Source organism: Maylandia zebra, linkage group LG23 (genome assembly GCF_041146795.1).
Source record: "Maylandia zebra isolate NMK-2024a linkage group LG23, Mzebra_GT3a, whole genome shotgun sequence".
In the NCBI taxonomy this organism is placed as follows: domain Eukaryota; kingdom Metazoa; phylum Chordata; class Actinopteri; order Cichliformes; family Cichlidae; genus Maylandia; species Maylandia zebra.
The window spans coordinates 3,265,583-3,284,438 of record NC_135188.1 but is presented as its reverse complement, the minus strand read 5'-3'; the positions used below and the strand labels follow the sequence as shown (position 1 = coordinate 3,284,438).

At 41.2% G+C, this 18,856-nt stretch overlaps 1 protein-coding gene and 1 long non-coding RNA gene across 2 annotated transcripts; both read left to right on the top strand.

The window, feature by feature from the left end:
• Nucleotides 1-1,146: 1,146 nt before the first annotated feature.
• Nucleotides 1,147-6,941, top strand: LOC106676248 (vitamin D3 hydroxylase-associated protein). The gene is made up of 15 exons (XM_024798876.2): nucleotides 1,147-1,430; nucleotides 1,771-1,884; nucleotides 2,228-2,368; nucleotides 2,513-2,646; nucleotides 2,798-3,004; nucleotides 3,101-3,141; nucleotides 3,267-3,391; nucleotides 3,621-3,746; nucleotides 3,837-3,934; nucleotides 4,169-4,268; nucleotides 4,347-4,390; nucleotides 4,493-4,532; nucleotides 4,608-4,716; nucleotides 5,539-5,684; nucleotides 6,624-6,941. Exons 1-15 carry the CDS (start codon nucleotides 1,251-1,253, stop codon nucleotides 6,744-6,746), a joined length of 1,728 nt encoding a protein of 575 aa, XP_024654644.2. The 5' UTR covers nucleotides 1,147-1,250; the 3' UTR covers nucleotides 6,747-6,941.
• Nucleotides 6,942-14,240: 7,299 nt separating this feature from the next.
• LOC143415011 (uncharacterized) lies at nucleotides 14,241-18,173 on the top strand. Its single transcript, XR_013095620.1, has 2 exons — nucleotides 14,241-14,292; nucleotides 14,778-18,173. It is a non-coding gene; the product is annotated as an uncharacterized LOC143415011 (long non-coding RNA).
• The last annotated feature ends 683 nt before the right edge of the window (nucleotides 18,174-18,856 follow it).

Genomic DNA, 18,856 nt, shown 5'->3' with positions numbered 1-18,856 from the left:
GACAGAGTCTGACCTCCTTAACTAATTCAAAACAGGAAAAAACGGGTGATCAAAAGAAACGGCAGCTCACCCCTACCCACTCCACTTCCACAACTTTTAAGCCGCACTGTAGCCAGCGGCTGCCACAGTTACACTGCTGGGTCATGAGGAGAAACGCGAGGACCTCTCCTGCAGTAGCACTCCAGACTCCTTTTAATGGGCGGGTCCTCCAGCTGGAACCAGTCACGTCGGGGCGGTGTATCCACGCACCAATCGGAGCAGGGCCCTGGCACAGCTGAATTAACATAAAAAGGTACATCACCTGCACAAAACAAACACATGAACGTGCAAGTTCGTAACAGGCTATGGCAAAGTACCAACATGCTAGCAGGTTAAATGGCATTAAAAACATAGAAGCAAAAGAAATGAATATAAAAGCATAAAAGAACAATATATGTAAAGGATAAAACAGTCAAAAATTTTAAAAATGATTAAAAGTAGTTAAGAATAGACCGGAGATAGAAATAAGCATTAAACTAACTAACAAGCATTAACTGGTAGAAAAAGGCAAGGCTAAATAGGTGGGCTTTTAACCACGATTTGAAGGATTGAATGGAATCAGACTCACGGACAGCGATGGGGAGGTTATTCCATAGATTGGGTGCAGCCAAGGCAAACGCTCGGTCACCTCTAGTCTTCAGCCGGGATCTCGGCAGTACCAAGAGTGACTGGGAAGATGATCTTAGTACTCTAGCAGGGGTGTATAATCTAAGTAGCTCAATGAGGTAGCTTGGAGCTATATTGTTAATAGAGCTGGGCGATATAAGATTTTTTCATATCACGATATGCTTTTTCATTTCGGGCGATAACGATATATATCACTATATAAGCCAAATAACTACATTTGTAGTTGTATCCATAATTTCTTGGAGCTAATGAATTTTACAGTGTTGAATGAAGTTTATGTGTTATGCTATTAATTACATAGCATATTGATTTTTTGTTAGTGGGTTAATCACTCTTTCTCACGCTCATATTAGTTGTTGGTGGCTACTGGTTAATGAGTAACTAAAAAAGGCTTTTTGTCTGTCCTGAAGTTAATCAACCCTACATGCTCACCACGCCCACTTTAGTTCACAGCTAAAACAAGGCAAGCCTGTCGCGTTTAAACAGCTGTGTGTTAGATCCATGTGGCATTTAAACCAATTTGCAGCCCCAGGGCAAAGACGAAAATCACGCAGAACACTGAACCGTTTATTAAGAGAGTGAAGATGGACAACTGGACAGCGGCTCTGCTCACTGGTGTTGCCTGCATTGGGGGATACCTGGTTGTGTGGGTGAAAAAGATCAACAGCCTCCGACAGGCAGAGGAAAAGATCAAGAGAGCCAGAAACAGGAGAGATGAGAGCTTGCAGCGGGCAGAGCAGGCGGTGCTCCGGTACAAACAGTCGGTGAGAGTTCAGAGCTTTGGGGATTTTTCTAGTTTCTCTTTATCGATAATCTCAGCTAATGATCTGCTTTTAGTTTAACCTGGCAGAGGTGTAGTTATTAAATACCAAAATACTGGCACTTTGCAATGTCTCCATGCTTGAGCATGAAAATGAAAGTTATGACTGTGCAAACCGTTTAAGTGCAGTGAACTCATTGCTGTGTTTGAGAAAGATTGTAAAAAAAAAAAAAAAAGTGGAAGGAAGAATCCTGAATCTGTACATGGATGTGGTTCCGTCTCTTTGTTGCAGCCTTTAAAAGAAATAATAACATAATGATTCTGTGTGGGTCTGTGTCTCCTAGCATCCGACAACTGACTCTGCTTTCATCCTGACGCTCTCCCTGTCTGAGCTGACACAGCAGCTGAACGAAGGTTTACTGCGCCCCGAGGATGTGCTTTACTCTTACATGGAAAAGGTTCAATATCCAGCATGACACAAATCTTTCATAATAGATCAAATACAGCAAAAGTCATTTTTTAAACAAGTAATCATTTAAATTAGTCAGACTTATCTTAATGTTTATTTTTGACATTACTCCTACTTACAACTCACTGCTTTTTAGTTCATTTTACACAGAATTGTCTTATTACAGTTAAAGTTTAGACACACTGGATAAAAATATTCATATAAGCAACACAGACTGATGTGTCAAGTAATGTCTGTGTTTCCAACAAGAGTTTAATATTTTACAAAGATTAAAATCCCTTTAGGTGAATAAGTTAATCTCAAACTGTCTGTGCTTGTTTCCTTTCCAACAGACTCTGGCTGTAAACAAAAAGCTGAACTGCTGCACTGAAATTTTGCTGGAGAGTTTGGACCAGCTGACAACTGTTGGCTCCAACAAGGATGGTCTCTTGTACGGAGTTCCAGTTAGCATCAAAGAAAATATTACATTTAAGGTATTACAAAGGTTATGCAATGCAAATTTCAGTTACAGTTAAAGTATTTCCCATCAGTATTTATAAGTATGGTACAGTATTCTCGAGCATCATAGCTCAGGTATTTGATGTAACATTATCATCTTTGTTTTTTTCCAACACTAGAATCATGACTGTTCTTGTGGTGTGGTCATTAACCTGGACCAGCCTGCTGAAAAGGACAGTGTGCTCGTTCAAGTCCTGAAGAAACAAGGAGCTATTCCCTTTGTGAGAACCAACTTGCCTCAAGCTCTTTTAAAGTACATCTTTTATCAGTTACTCACATAAAAATCTACAGCACATTTAAAACTGAGTGCATGTGTTAAGTTGCCTTTGTCCATTCCAAATGTGCAAATAATGAAAATATGAATGAAAATAATATGCAGAGACTCATTAACTGTCTGTTGACAGCTATGACTGCAGTAATCCTATCTACGGGCAGACTGTGAACCCTCATAACCCCCAGAAGACCTCTGGAGGTTCATCTGGTGGGGAGGGGGCTCTCATCGGGGGAGGGGGCTCCCTGCTTGGTATAGGCACTGATATAGGTGGCAGTATCCGTATTCCTGCATCCTTCTGTGGAATCTGTGGTTTCAAACCAACTGCAGGTCGGCTCAGGTGGGTCTCATTCAGTCAGTTTCCTGGAAATTTATTACACATTGAGTTACACTGAGTTAAACTTTATCTTTGTTAACACTTTTGTGTAATGATTAGTTTACAGGGCCTTCGTCCAATTTATCGAGGGCAAAAGTCGGGTAAGAAACATATGTACTTTACATATAAAGTAAATGTAGTTACATAACCACTGTATAGCAATATTTCACAGACACAAACGGTCTCAAATATTTGAGTCACTGCTTTATATTTCGTATGAAACTAGTGCCGTCATCTCCTGGACCCATGGCAAGAGATGTGGACAGCCTGGCTCTGTGCATGCAGGCACTTCTTTGTGACCACATGTTTTCTTTGGACCCCACTGTTCCACCATTACCTTTTAACATGGAGGTGTGTCCTGTACTGTGAGGTTCATATAATCTGTTAATGATTATTCTTTTGGTTAAAAACTACAAATTAAGCGGATACATGGTTGTCCTAACGCTTCACTTTATATTACTCTTACCTCACCTGTTATTAATGTCCTGAGATACAGAATTAACTTTACAGGCTGTAATCTTAACCTTTGCAAACTGATTATGTTTAATTGACTGAGGAAGTAAAAAAGATTGACCCTTAGATATACAGAAGCTCCAGACCTCTAAGGATCGGTTATTTGGAAAGCGATGGCTACACGCATCCATCTCCAAGCATGGCCCGAGGCGTCAGAGAGGTCAAAGCTCTGCTAGAGCAAGCAGGGCACACAGTAAGACGTCACCACACACACTATGATCACTGTCAAGCCACGTATGTGATATGAGTCATAGGTCCTCAGTGTTGATATTTGTGCCTTTAGCTCGTCCCTTACTGTCCACTGAAGATGGATCAAACTATCCCTCAGCTTTTGATAAAGGGTGTATTTGCAGATGGAGCTACCACCCTGCTACAAAAACTGTGAGTTGTTCCATTTAATAAGTCAGTTAGTACCATTTGTTTTCTAAACTTAAATCATCTAACATTTAGAGATTTTGTTTCTTTTTAGTTCTAACCACTAAACATCACCATGCTGCCATTGTCTTTACGAGCAACATGGGGTTGTGGTTCTTTTTGAAACCATTACAGTAATTCTCAGTTCAGTGTCTCTGAACAGACTGTTTTCTCCTGTGCCAATGATCTCTTTCATTTTAGGGAAGGGGGACCTGTGGACCCTTGTCTGGAGCCTCAGGTTTTTCCTTATGGCTTTCCCAAGTGGTTGAAGAAAACCATTTCATTCTTGCTCAAACCCGTGGTGAGTCCTTGGTTTAACAGTTAACTTCACAGTTCAGTCTGATAAAACATTTATAATGATGCTGATTTTTTTTGGCAGTTTCCTCGTGTTTCTGCCAACTTTGATGCTCTTTGTGGAGTTGGGTGAGAAAGTATCCTTGAAATTCTTCATTTGTGCTTGAATCGTTTCTTTGTTACATTTCCATGTGCTAGGAATTATATCCAAACGTTCTGCTTCATTCTTAGATCTGTTCCAGAGCTGTGGAAGCAACATGCTGCTGTTGAGGTACTGTCAGCTGATGATGCATGGTCACGTATGAAAGTCTGAAGGAGAAATTGAGATTTCCTGTGTTTTCTTTAGGACTACATTCAAGAGACAATAGCACATTGGAGGAGCTGCAACATTGATGTGCTGCTGTGTCCTGTGACTGGACCAGCCTACAACTTCTTATACTGTGGCAAACTTTCAAGTATGATTCACTCAGTATGACAGACAACTTAGTTTCTGTATTTATCACTTTGTTTTCAAAAAAATGTAATTACAGGACTTTAAAGATGTTTAAAGTGTGAAGCAAAAGTCACAAATTAGATCAGATATTGTTACTTTAATAGTTTCAGAAAATTACAAAGATATGTAAAATATAAAAGGCAAAAGATAACAGTAACTAATAAAAAAACCCTTTATTTTTCCAGTTTAATTTTTATTGTGTTTAGTACTTCTATTTGTAAATGAAGTTTAGCTAAAGTGTAATTCATGTTGTAGTGGATTCAGCAGGTTTCATCACTGGGGAACTGGATAGACATGATAAAAAAAAAAGAATGACAGTGTACAAAACATGTCTGTGAACTCAGTCATCCAGGTCACTGTAGTCTAAGGAGCTTGGAAAGAAAAACGTCATTGCTGCTTGTGACTTACACCCGTTTTCACACCTTGGATGGTGTGATTAGGTATAGGATAAATGGGTGGTCCATGACCCTCTTGGGGACACTTCCATGGGGCTTAAAATCTGGGACTCTCCACCAGCTGCTCTTGGAACTGAAGAAGCTTCTCGAATGAGAGGTGAAACGTCTTCAAGAAACCTAAAGAAGTCCAGACACTTTTATTTCCAAGCTCCTTAGTGTACAAAACAGTTACACGTTATAATACAACTGAACTTTGAAAAGAGGAAAAAAAGAGACATTTCATCAAAGATGAGGACGACTCTCCAGACATTACTTGATTTAAAAAGTAACCTGGGTCTGGATATAGAGTAAGTAAGTAAGTAATTGTTTTGTCTTTTCTGCGTTTTAAGCTGCTGTTAGCTACACGATACTCTACAATCTCCTTACCTTTCCTGCGGGTGTAGTCACTGTTTCCACAGTGACCACAAAGGATGAGGAAGAACTCAAGCACTATAAGGGCTGTTATCAGGACATGTGGGACAAACTCTTCAAAGAGGTAGGCAACATGTACCAGTGAGATAAGACTGAGTGAGAACATAGAGCCAGATTTACTAACACGTTGTGTCAGGACAAACTTTTGGCATGAAAAAAAATAGATTTTTCCAAAGCGAGTGCAGTAAGAAGACTTCAGTTAAGAAGTGGGGGCTCAGAGACTTTTGTAAATGATCCATTTGCACGTGTTTAATGTTTATATCCACGCTGTAGACTGCGTCACTATTTTCCTCTTCTGGCATATGAAGTGAAATCAGCTGATTGCAGCACATGTGCAAGTGGAACCATTGAGCAGGATCGATAGGCAAGCAGACTAACAATTCCAAGGTACAGAGCTACCAAGCCACTTAATGCTAAATTTGCTCAGTAGCTTCAGAGATGACCTGGAGCCTCTAACCTAAAGGAGTCACACAATGCCAGCGGCAACAAAACTGCTTCCAGCTCTTCAGTTTCACAGCCTGTGCAATAGGGTTCAAAGGGAAACGGCCAAAAAAATGGAGAAACAGGGAGGAGGACAGCACTGATCCTCAGAAGAATCAGACCTTTGATGGACATTAAAGCAATGTATTTATGTTGATAAACTTTAAAAATACATTTTTCCTTAATAAAGTTTTATCACACTCCACTTAAACAGTTATAATTCCAGGAGTGTAAACAGCACACGGTTTTCAGCACATCAGCTGTGCTCCAACAACCGTTACTTATTACTGGTGGATCTACACAAGTTCAGCTGCATGCACTTTGACAATACGTGAGATCACAGATGAACACATGTACACACATGACTTCCCCATGAATTCAGCAAATCCATTTTTTTTCTAGGTAAACACCTTTCAGCACTATTTGGGGATTGTGCTCTTTTGCCCTGTTTAGTAAATTACACATTTAGGTGGTGCGTTCAGCTGCTGAGCATTAAGTGACAGGAGTGTTTTTTTGTGTTCAGGCAGTGTCCGGTGGCGAGGGTCTACCTGTGGCGGTTCAGTGTGTTGCTCTGCCGTGGCAGGATGAGCTCTGCCTGCGCTTCATGAAGGAAGTGGAACAACTGGTCAAAGAAAGCAAGAAGTAAAGCTGCTTTCTTTGTCAGTCTCACAGGAGAGGCTGCAGACTTGAGAGGAGACATGTTAACTTGAGTATTTCCTGTAATAATGAGCTAATGGTGTCATAAATAGTGGAGTATTCTCTACACTACAAGCTTAATCTGGGCACTTTTTGTTTTTTGGCTGTTTGTTGAAGGTTAAATAAAAGGCAATTGTTAAAATTACACATTTTTTGTTCTTATTGTTGTAGGTCTTTTGTCGTATTACCATCCATTTCATGTAATAAAGTATGAAAAGGCACTAAAAGAACGAAAACTGGAATCATGTCAACAGTAGGCAAAGAGACAGTGCTAGTGTGACCAAGTGGTCGGCGGGGTTATGAACAAAATAAATAAACTTGACAACGCCACCTAGGGGAATTACACCCCCAGGAAATATATTTAAGAAAAATAAATAAAAGGAATAAAAGAAGACCGCACAGATTCAAGGATGCACACTGAGGCAGGTTGGCTTCCAATATTAAAACAGTTTTATTTATAGAAATAAATAAAATATTATAAATAATATTTTATAAATAAAATATTAAAAGTCAAGATGTAGCGTCATTATTGACAGTGTCCTACAGTAAAAATAAACAATCGTGGAACTTGGACTTACCAGCAGCCGTGGAACCAAAAGAAAATCACACCAAAAGAATCACTGCAGACCACCCAGTGCTGTACAAAAGAAAGTGTGAAAACGACCCACCACCTGAGGTCCCAGGGCCACTGGCTCGTCCTCCTTCACTGAAATAAAACACAGAAAAGTATGTTAAAAGAATAAAAGGACACTGAGCGTCAGGCTCGCTACAAATCATAAAAAGACTAAAACACACTTTAATAACTTTAATAAAAGAAATCACACACACACACGGGAAAGGCTTATTCCCCACGGGTCAAACTACCACTCGTGCTGGTAATAATTATTCTCAGGCGTAGGCCGGTCTGGCTCCCCACCGGCTGAGACCGGCCACCCAGGCGATTTAGAGTCCCAGCACGACACTCGGGCAGAGAATCACTTCAGCCCGATCACAGAAGTGTGGGTACGAGCAACAGTCCAGGGTAAAATAGAACACCAGGCGAACCCAAAAAAAGGTAAGCCTACTTAATAAAAACAAGATAAGACAAAACAAGACAAGACAGCAGACTCCACCAAGGAGGAGTTCACAACAGCAACTGAGAAGGCAGTCCACTCTTCCAATTTAGGTTGGACAATTTACCATGGAGAGGTGAGTACAGCAGTGAACCCTGAAACAGATAAGTGTAACCTTAAACTCTTATAGCTATGAATGCTAATAAAAGTAGTTCTAACAGCTTACCCCAGGACCGGAGGCACTATACTCTCATTGGTGGAGATACCACGAACACCTCTCTCCGCAATGGCAGAATTAAACAGACTGCTGCGCTACAACAGGCCGGAAAAGGATATTAACACCAATTCCAGTATTCGGAGGGAATCCAAGGTTAAGCGAGAGCATACCTGTAGCTGTCATATAATCGGCTCTTGCTGATCAGTCCGTCGCAGTACGCCAGCATTTACTGCTGTATCGTACCAGAAGCTCGGGAGGAATTAATCCAACAAGACATCGGCTTAGCTTTATACAGGCTAGCGCCACCCTGCAATCAATGTGCAGGTGGGTTCCCAATTAACCCGATCACCTGATACAAGGAGCGAGTGCAGTGGAAAGAGAGCGAGGGTGGTAGAGCGAGCGAGAGAGAGAGAGAATGAGAGAAGAAAAACAACGGAAGGCGAGTAGCCCATCTGGCTACATCAGTACATGTGTAAAAATGTTAAGAATTAGCATTAAATAATAAGTATGTAAAGTAATATTACTGTTTGTGCACATAATTCTACGATTTACATTGTATACATATACAAATTAGTACATACTACATTTGCTTTTGTTTACAACAACAACAACAATAACCTTTATTTATACAGCACATTTAAAACCAGTGGTGTACCAAAGTGCTTAACATACAAGAGGGTAAGATGAAGTAACAGGGAAGGATGAAGGCTTGTTACGACCCGTCTAGGGCCAGGCAATAACATGAGTGAGGCACTCGCTTCCCACCCCAAGACCCAAGCAGCCACAGGAAACAAATCCGTTCGTTATAATGTGATTTATTTACAAAGTGAAAAAAAGGAACAACAAAACGGGAGTGTCAACACTTCAGGGTGAGCCAAGGCCAAAATAATAAACAAAAACAAATCTACACAAATCCCGCTCCCCTGACCTTACCAAAACAAAGTCAAAAGTAAAGACAGAGTCTGACCTCCTTAACTAATTCAAAACAGGAAAAAACGGGTGATCAAAAGAAACGGCAGCTCACCCCTACCCACTCCACTTCCACAACTTTTAAGCCGCACTGTAGCCAGCGGCTGCCACAGTTACACAGCAGAGTGAAGCTGACCCCCCACCCGCTTGAAACGTAAAGGCAAATAGGCGGAGCGGTTAGTGCTACGTTTGTGCAGATTTGTGCAGGTAAAATTAGCGTTTGTGCTGCTACGGTTTCCGAGATATTAAACTTTATTTTATAGGTCATTCAAAGGTCACCATCCCCCCAGACTGCTCCAAAACAAACCAAAATGGTCTACTTTTTTAGTGCTACGTTTGTGCTGATTTGTGCAGGTAAAATTAGCGTTTGTGCTGCTTCTGTTTTAAAGATATTAATGAAAATGTAAAGGTCAACCAGCCCCCCCACATTACCCAAATCCAACAAAAGTGGTATCAAACGTTTGTGCTACGTTTGTGCTGGTTTGTGCTGCAAAGATTTTCGTTTGTGCTGCTATCATTTTAAAGATATTAATAACAATTTCTAGAGGTCATCAGAGGTCAACCAGCCCCCTGTGATATTATTCTGTTATTATATGTTACCTTATATATGTAATCAAAGTAGTTGAATTAGAATACTGCTGTAGATCACATTATACCCTTTAATATAGAGTGTGTGAGCTGTATGTAGTGTAGTTCTCATTATACTTTTGAGTTAACAGAACATATTCACATATTAGTTCATTAGATAAATGTGCATCACTCTGTATCCTTGATCTGCTGGGAATGTGTTACACTGTTTTCTTGACATGCTTAATTGTTGAATCATGAAGAGAAGGTTGTAAGCAGGAGACTCTGTGTCTAAAGACAGGGGAGATAGACAGACCACATTCCACACCCCCACCTTACAGAAAGCAGAGAAACAACTGCCGAGGTCATAACTTAGGCGCTGTAACAGAGAAAGAATGTGATGTTTTGGCTTTTACGACTAGCTGGGGGCCACTAGAGACTATAAAAAGCTGAGCAACCCGTCACCATTTTGAGACATGTGCCTGACCCTCTGGTAGCATCTCTCCCGTCCGGACGTTGTAATGCTCTGACTGTTGAATTGTATGGAAATAAATGATTGTTGATTGAGCATTTATACACCGAGTATTGTCCCTCCTTCAGCCCAAAGATTCAAAGAACTGCGTATTTTCAACAACTTGGTGCCGTGTGACCCGGATCTTTGGTGTGCTGAGGAGGTGCAGATTTGGCCTTTGGTGAGATCGTGGGGCAAAGTGAACAGAAGGCCGGCCTAAAACAGAAAGGTAAGCACAGCCTGTTGTATTATAAATACCAAATGTGCATATTGGGCTTTCCAAATTAATCTGTTCACTGAGTCACATGTATTTTCACAGTAAATTGGTCGGTGTCTGGTTTTTGGCGCAAGATACTAACAACATAAGTTGAGGCTGAATTCCAGTGTGTTAAATAAACTGCTTCTACCGAGAAACTAATAAGATACTACGTTGAGCTAGTTGCAGCCACTTTACCTTCCACATTTAATTTTGTCTAATACTGGCTTCTGTAGCAATAATACATTAGAATTTATTCTGAAGACACGGCCATTAGTTCAGTACATTGAAGTCGAGAAGTTTGTTTATGGTGTCGGTTACGTCCTGCTCTTGCCGGCTATGAAATAGAAGTTGATTTAAGGAAAAGCAGATGCTGGCTTCACGGTGCGGTTAAACACTGGCAACGCGAGAGCGAAACACGTCCGTAGGTTTGGTTTATGATACGGCCGTGTTCCGGTGATGCGGCCGTGAAGTGCAGTAGTGGTTGGTGCTAATTTTAGTACATTGAACAGAGGTTTGACGGTGGTTTGTGGCGTCAGTCGAGTTTTTTTTTTTTAAGGGCTGCGGTCATAAAACAAAGTAAAATTTTACTTGCCAAGAAGTACATAGAGCAAAACCTGGTTTATGATGTCTGGTATAACTTCGGGGATGCAAGCATCACGTTTATGATGCGACTTTGCCCCGTGGTGGCGGTCATAAGCGCAGAGAAAAGGGTATTTTGGTCTATGGTGCAGTGTGCTTTAAGAAGATCTAATAGTTGAGCTCAGAGGTTTCTGTGTAAAATTCCCGCTGAGGAAAAGTGTTGTGTGTGAGTGTCAAAGCGCGCTCTGGGTGAGAGAGTGTGTGTGAAGCTGCGAGGCGCGCTCTGGGTGCTGTCTTGTGGGTGAAGCGCGCACTGAGTGAGAGTGTGAGTGAGGCGCGCTCTGAGTGTGTTTTTGTGTGGAGTGTGAAGCGTGAACACAGTGACAGTGACGGTTAATGTGTTTGATTAGGAGGACATTAGAGCAAATACACATTTTAGGATCAAAGGTTGATGCCTAGTGTACCTGTGGAACATTTGCCCTAGGAGTGGCGACCCTCCTGTCCGTGGACGCGTGGCCAGGACCGGCGGCGTCCGGGTGCCGAGGTGGTGACTTGGGGAGGTGAGGGCCCCCGCATAGCTACGGAAATAACACTGGAACGGCCGTGTAATCACGGGTTCACATTTATTCCGGACTAGAACAAGACACATTTTGCGACCAAACGTTGAGTCTAGATTAGTAAAGAAATATAAAAAGGTTGAATTCCTCGTTGCAGTGGTTGAAATTGTTGTGTGCCTGTCCCCTGACGAGTGTGAAATTAAAATAAAGAGGGAATTTGGAGCCACATAGAGATAGACGGGCATAATTGGGTGTATTACTCTGTGGTGTAATAAAAATAAAAAGGAGAGATAGTAAGAGGTGTGCAGTGGAGAATTATGGAGGAGTACAGAGAGGAATGTGTTGGGAGACTGGCGTACAGTTTACGCTGTCAAGGTAGGCGTGTTGCCTGCTTATCGGTTTAAAAGTGATGAAAATGAAATTAAAATAAATCTCTTAGTGTGTTAATACAGGAAGCTGCGGACCTGGACCAACTGCCCCCACAAGCACAGCGGCCGAAGCAAAATTATAGGTAATGGGAACCACACCCAGCACGAATCAGCAGCTGTGAAACAGACAGCAGCGAGGAGAGAATTAGAGGAGAAATTAAGAGAAGTTTTAACACATAAAATTGGGGCCAACGGACTTGTGGAGGTTGGGAAGGCGTCCGGAGCATCACAACAAAAAGGTGAAACAAAAACACACACAAGCAGAGAAATCTGAGAGAAAGGCTCCTTTTAAGGTAACGCCTAGTTTGAGAAAAGATAAAATTAACCTGCTTTTATACAAATGCACATACACGCAATGAAGAAACAGCTTACACTCATGAACACGTGAAGATTTTCCAGCAAGGTTAAAGAAAAATTAACATACTTAAATGATGAAGTTTATACATTACTGACAAAGAAACCCTCTGGGTTGCAGGACAACAATTTAACTAAAAAAAAAAAGGAACACTGGTCTAACCAACCAGGCAAGACACAACAAATTTAGTGGTTAAAAGATTCAAATTGTGACATGTTTTCTGTTGATTGATTAATAAAAGTGATTACTGAATGAAAGAAAGTTCCTTTTTTGGGCTTTTAAACCTGATCTTAAGAATTTTAACATGTACCTGTGTTGTCCTGTCAACTTGGTGGGTTAGGAGTTGATTATATCGGGAGACAAAAAACAAAAAAAGGGGGAGAGAAGGCTGACATAGGGCCTGGCCCCATTGTCTCCCCTCTGAATAACACAGCCAACACAACAACATTTTCCTGTTCGTTTGTTTTTGCTTTTGTTTTTTGTTTTGTTTTGTTTTTGTTTTTTCTATACATATTTAATTACAGGCTGCTTTGCCGGCCCTGAAAGCCGAGGCTGACTGGACTCCTGCTCTCCCCCATACGTGACACTGACCAAATGCTGCAACAGCTGGACCCACAACAACGACCTGAGAATGTCAACAGACCTGCAGGAATGTGATCTCATGCAGCCGAGACGGAGAGCACTAAACCTAAGGCCCGTTTCACTACACGGGGGAAAAATTCCCAGACTGCGTCAGCTGACAGAGCTGTGACGAGACGCCCGCCAAGCCCGAATGAAAAGTAAGGCCGAGCGAAAGAATGCTGACCTTGATAACTTTGCATTCACACTGTACAGGACAGTGATGGACCAACACGGATGATCGGGTGGCGAAAAAGGGCGTGACCGAGACAGGAGGAGTAACTGAGGTCAGAAGGCACCTCAGAATGGACAAAAACACAGAAGAAGATGCAGGTTTCACCTGCGGTGAACATCGACACTGGAGAAAGGACTGCCCCAATTGGGGTCAGAACCAGGACGGACTGAATTTTGAGCAGCAGCAGCAGCAGCAATGGTCGCAAACAAACTGAAAAAGGAGGGGGGCAGGACCCCAGGGCATGCTTCAGGCCGTGGTTTACCCAGAACACCAGAACAGGAAAGTGATGAACACAAACACACACACACACACACACACACACACACACACACACACACACACACACACACACACACACACACACACACACACACACACGGGAAGGTTGATTCACTGAGAAGTGATGCACACATACACATGCACACGCTTGTGCAATGAAGAGTGATCCACACGCACACACACATACACGCTGATGCAATGAAGAATGCTTTGCTTATGCTGATATGCAAAATGCTGCACACAAACATCCCAATGCATAATTTTTATGAGGAGCCATTGATTTCCATTGATTACCATTGATTACTTAGAATGTGTTATATGTCACCTAGAAGGCATTTATGTAGAGTTAATAAGGTCTAAAAAAGTTTGGTTATGAAAACAATGTCTGTGCGTGATGTCTGTTTATGGCTCAAGGCCTTGACTGAATTCTTTGCTGTGCTTCACACAGCCCTGATGAGGAACAGTGGCACAGAGTGAAAATGATGAATTAATAGTGTAAGGTTAGGTTGGAGTACGGCATTTTCTGTGATTGAGTTTTAATTCAAGGAGGAACAAAAGGTGTTACGGCACCTGAGGTTCTCATTCCCACACAATATTGTCCCGGCAGGAAGCAAAATGTTCCTGTGAATTTCTGGTTGATTGTTTGGTTTTGTTTAGCGCTAGCTTGATTTTATCAGTGAGCTTTGGCTTGTGTTCTTTCTCGTAAGCGAGAGAGGGATAGTTTTATGCTTGGACATGTCTGCAACGGGCCCTAGTTTGTGTTATTTTAGTAGTATTTTGTTGGTTATGTCTGTTTTCGTTTTTGTTACAGTGCACTGGAGAAAAACATCTGAGAGGTGTGATCCACCGGTGGTGATATGGTGATATTTTGTGAGTTCATGATTTAACAATCAGCTCTTTAAACCAGGCCTGAAAGATTGAAATTTAAAGCGCTATGAAATATTCTTACAAAAACAGTTGCAAAGTGTGCTTCTCCATGATTGTAATTGGCTTGGGAGAAATTCACTTATAGGGAACACTGAGAAGTTCTGAGTCTAAAAGGATTGCACCGAGTCAATCCGGCCCAAAAAAACAACAAGGAATTGTTTTCCTTTAAAATGATGACGTCATCTTGCTGGTGATGGAGGCTCGAATAGGTTGCGCGGGAGACTCCATTATCAGCAACATCTGGTATGAATGTGTAGGGAGGTATGCATGCGAATGGACTGTGATGGACTGACAACTAAAAGTTTTGACTGACTTGATACTGAGACAATGACTGCACCCACTGTAGGATTAGTAAATGCCAATAAACAAGTCACCCAGCCGACAAGAGAAGGGTGGATGCTTCGCTTTGTTTTGTTTTGTTTTTTCAGGAGCAGGAGGATAAGAGAGACTGGAGGAGGAGACTCTAGCTTCACATAAGTATGAACTGCAGACTTAACACTGTGGTTGCTGATTTTGAGTTACTGATGTTTGCATTAAGAAAACTGTGCTATATTAGCTGTGTTTTGATTAAGGTATCATGTTATATTATTGGGAATGCCAAATGCTACAGTGGAGAAGACTTTTGATATCACTTATGACTGGAATATGTTACTATTAACCACAGCAGGCCACTGTAAAAAAGTCAATTAAATTTTATAGAGGAAAATCGCCAAAATTGAACAATACCTATGAATGACTGGCCACATTCAGAATAGAGATATGCAATAATAAACATTGGTCCACGTGATTTAGGTTCTCACTTGAAATAGTAAGTTATTAAATGTAGAATATAATCGACAGGGACATTTGATAGGATGTGGTACTGAAAAAGAACAAGAGCAAAGTAAATAAAGAAAATATTGTGTTTAGTTTGGATAAATTCAAATTAAAATGTACCATTACACTCAGAGGATCAATATGGAATAAAACATATGCAAAATTTGTAGGAAGTACATGACTGATAACTGTTCTGTCCTGAGCGTTTGTTTCCAGAGCACCCACTTGACCACACCAACAGTTTCTCGCCACCGAGGAGGGGTACTTGCGAAAAGAATAAAATAAAAATCTGAGTTTAACAAAACAGTTTGAATGTAAATATCAAGCTTACCTTTCTTTTTCCATGAAATGTGCTAGTGGGCACGCCAGCCATTTTGAAAAGGTGGGCAAAACAATTGGCAAGGCCACACCCCCACACATGTGATGCGAGCTACAAGCAAAAACTAAAATGTGTACTACAGTGTGCAAAAATGAAATACTGGGTCATCAGGGGGTCATGAGGGACATTTATAAAACTAAAAGTCCCACTAACCTTAAAGTGCACTTGAAAAGCCCACACAAGAAGGTTAACCTAGCTTACCTAGAAGACCTCATCAGGGGGAGCACACTCCCCCTCCTTGAAGAGCTCACCCACTCAACCCGCATCCCCAGAAAACAGCTAACCCCAGATAAGGCAGCGTGATGGATCCCGAGACAACAGGACTGGGACATCCAAATAAAGGTGTGAAACAATCGCCTTCAAAAGGTTATCAATTCACTTGAACCAAAATTAGGACCACACGGTGCGGCAAGAGTTAATAGTTATTAGTCTCAACACCCAAGGATAACCAGAAGAGCATGACTGATATGATGGAACTGGGATTTTGTTACACTTAATTTTTGCAAAACACAAATAAAACTAAATTGAAACTAAGGATTTTCAGAAAATAAAAACTACACTAAACTAGCAAAGAATTGGTAAAAACTAATTAAAACTGATGAAAATTGAAAATCTGAAGTCGAAGCTAAATAAAAATAAAAACTGATGAAAATTGCAAAACTATTACAACCCTGGTGCAGAGATTGGCAAATCTGACCAGGAAACGTTATAAAATGGATTGTCAGGATAGTCAGCGTTAAAGCCACTTTTGACAGTCCATACTAGGATGGCATTGGACATCTTCGGGGCAGAAAAGGGTTGGTGTGACCAAGGTGTGGTTTGGCTTGTTGTATGTACATTTCAAAATGTTACAGCTCTGGATGGACCAGTTACCAGGGCATGGAAGGATGACAGACTTTATTACATGAGGAGAAGGGACATTTTCGGGATCGAAGATCCTCAGGGATGACAAGGCTGGAGCAACGGTACTCGAGAGAAGAATTTCTGATACTTTCTGAGATATGATGTCACTAACCTTCTCTTTTAAGTGTCTAGCTCCAATGAATTGACACATGGGAGTGTGTCAAAAAGGGGGAGTTGAGTCCGAACATCAAACAATGGTTTTATGAACATCTTAAGACGTTATTTCTGTGTTTAATAATTTAGCTATGGTAAAACTTAAGCTTATAATGTGTTAGACTTAGAAAGGGTTCACTAATTTTTGATTTCTTTTACACACACATAGATTATGATTAGAATAAGTCCTGAACATAATATTTTAAACCAAATTTGAATCATTAGAACAACAATGGATAACAATATTAGATTATCAAGGCTAGGGAGAGAGGTGTTTTGGTTTTCTGTCTCTTGCAGAGAAAGGAACAGACACCAGACGGGGACACGGAGATGTGAGGACCCTTCACAGCAGGGACAGATGTAGGGACTGCCGAGACAGCAACTGGGGTCAAGTGTCATGACGTTTGGGCTCCTGGAGAAGATGGATCCCATAAACACAGCAATAACCATGAAGGGGTTGGCGAAAACCAGGAACACCAGACCAACGAGGTTCGAGAGGCTCTTGGCAAAAAGGGGGACACGCCGGTGAACCCAAAACACACAGATCCTTGTTTGAAATCGGGGCAGAATAATCCCCAGAACTGTGCAATGACTAAAGGGTGGTCTAACCCCGGAGGTCGAAGAAAGAAGCTGAGAATCACCCAACTGGAAGACACTGGTAGCTGCAGCAATAAAAATAAAGGTTAAAAGCTCCTTAGACAGAGGTTCTAGTCTAAGTACATTTGAAAGGTATAAGGGGGCATTAAAATGGGAGTGGAAAACTGGAGCACCAAAATAAAGCTGTGGGAAAATGGGGAGTGATGGGAGTGTCATCTGTAACTGCTGTTATGGTTGTAAATCTAACTTTGCTTGCATCTGAACTGCGTGAACACAGAGGTCATCCCCCATATGGTCCACCCGTTAAAGGGGGACAGAGGGCCTCAGGATCAAGAAAACCTGGACCTTGCAACGCTGAAGTGCATGTTATTAGTGATCTCTTTAATGAGAGATCAAAAGAGGGTATTGTGATATTATTCTGTTATTATATGTTACCTTATAGATGTAATCAAAATAGTTGAATTAGAATACTGCTGTAGATCATATTATACCCTTTAAAATAGAGTGTGTGATCTGTATGTAGTTTAGTTCTCATTATACTTTTGAGTTAACAGAACATATTCACATATTAGTTCATTAGATAAATGTGCATCACTCTGTATCCTTGATCTGCTGGGAATGTGTTACACTGTTTTCTTGACGTGCTTAATTGTTGAATCATGAAGAGAAGGTTGTAAGCAGGAGACTCTGTGTCTAAAGACAGGGGAGATAGACAGACCACATTCCACACCCCCACCTTACAGAAAGCAGAGAAACAACTGCCGAGGTCATAACTTAGGCGCTGTAACAGAGAAAAAATGTGATGTTTTGGCTTTTACGACTAGCTGGGGGCCACTAGAGACTATAAAAAGCTGAGCAACCCGTCACCATTTTGAGACATGTGCCTGACCCTCTGGTAGCATCTCTCCCGTCCGGACGTTGTAATGCTCTGACTGTTGAATTGTATGGAAATAAATGATTGTTGATTGAGCATTTATACACCGAGTATTGTCCCTCCTTCAGCCCAAAGATTCAAAGAACTGCGTATTTTCAACACCCCCCACATTAATTAAATCAAACAAAATGGGTGTCAATCAACTGTGCTACGTTTGTGCTGGTTTGTGCTGCTAAAATTTTCGTTTGTGCTGCTTCTGTTTTAAAGATATTAATGAAAATGTAAAGGTCAAAAGGTCAACCAGCCCCCCCACATTACCCAAATCCAACAAAAGTGGTATCAAACGTTTGTGCTACGTTTGTGCTGGTTTGTGCTGCAGAAATTTTTGTTTGTGCCGTTATTATTTTAAAGATATTAACAAAAATTTCTAGAGGTCAACCAGCCCCCCCATATTAATGGAATCAAACAAAATGGATGTCAAACGTTTGTGCTGGTTTGTGCTGCAAAAATGTTTGTTTGTGCTGCTAACATTTTAAAATGTTTAATAAAATAACGTCTTGATGCGTGCTTAATCATCCAGGTAAGTAAATCCCAAAAGGTTGATTCTGTTCATCTGGACATTTTCAGTTGGAGAAACGTTTCGTCACTCATCCAAGTGACTTCTTCAGTCTCAGCTGACTGCAGGTTTCCCCAACCTTATAAACACCCGTGAGTGAAGTTGCCCCCCCTACCTTCTTCAAATCGAACAAAATTGATGTCAAACATTTGTCCTGCAAATTATTTTG

Bases quoted from the DNA above. Each gene is read 5' to 3' on its own strand.
- LOC106676248 (XM_024798876.2), top strand. From the start codon at position 1,251: ATGGACAACTGGACAGCGGCTCTGCTCACTGGTGTTGCCTGCATTGGG. The intron at 1,431-1,770 runs GTGAGAGTTCAG...TGTGTCTCCTAG, and splicing joins TGCTCCGGTACAAACAGTCG to CATCCGACAACTGACTCTGC. The intron at 2,647-2,797 runs GTACATCTTTTA...GTCTGTTGACAG, and splicing joins TTGCCTCAAGCTCTTTTAAA to CTATGACTGCAGTAATCCTA.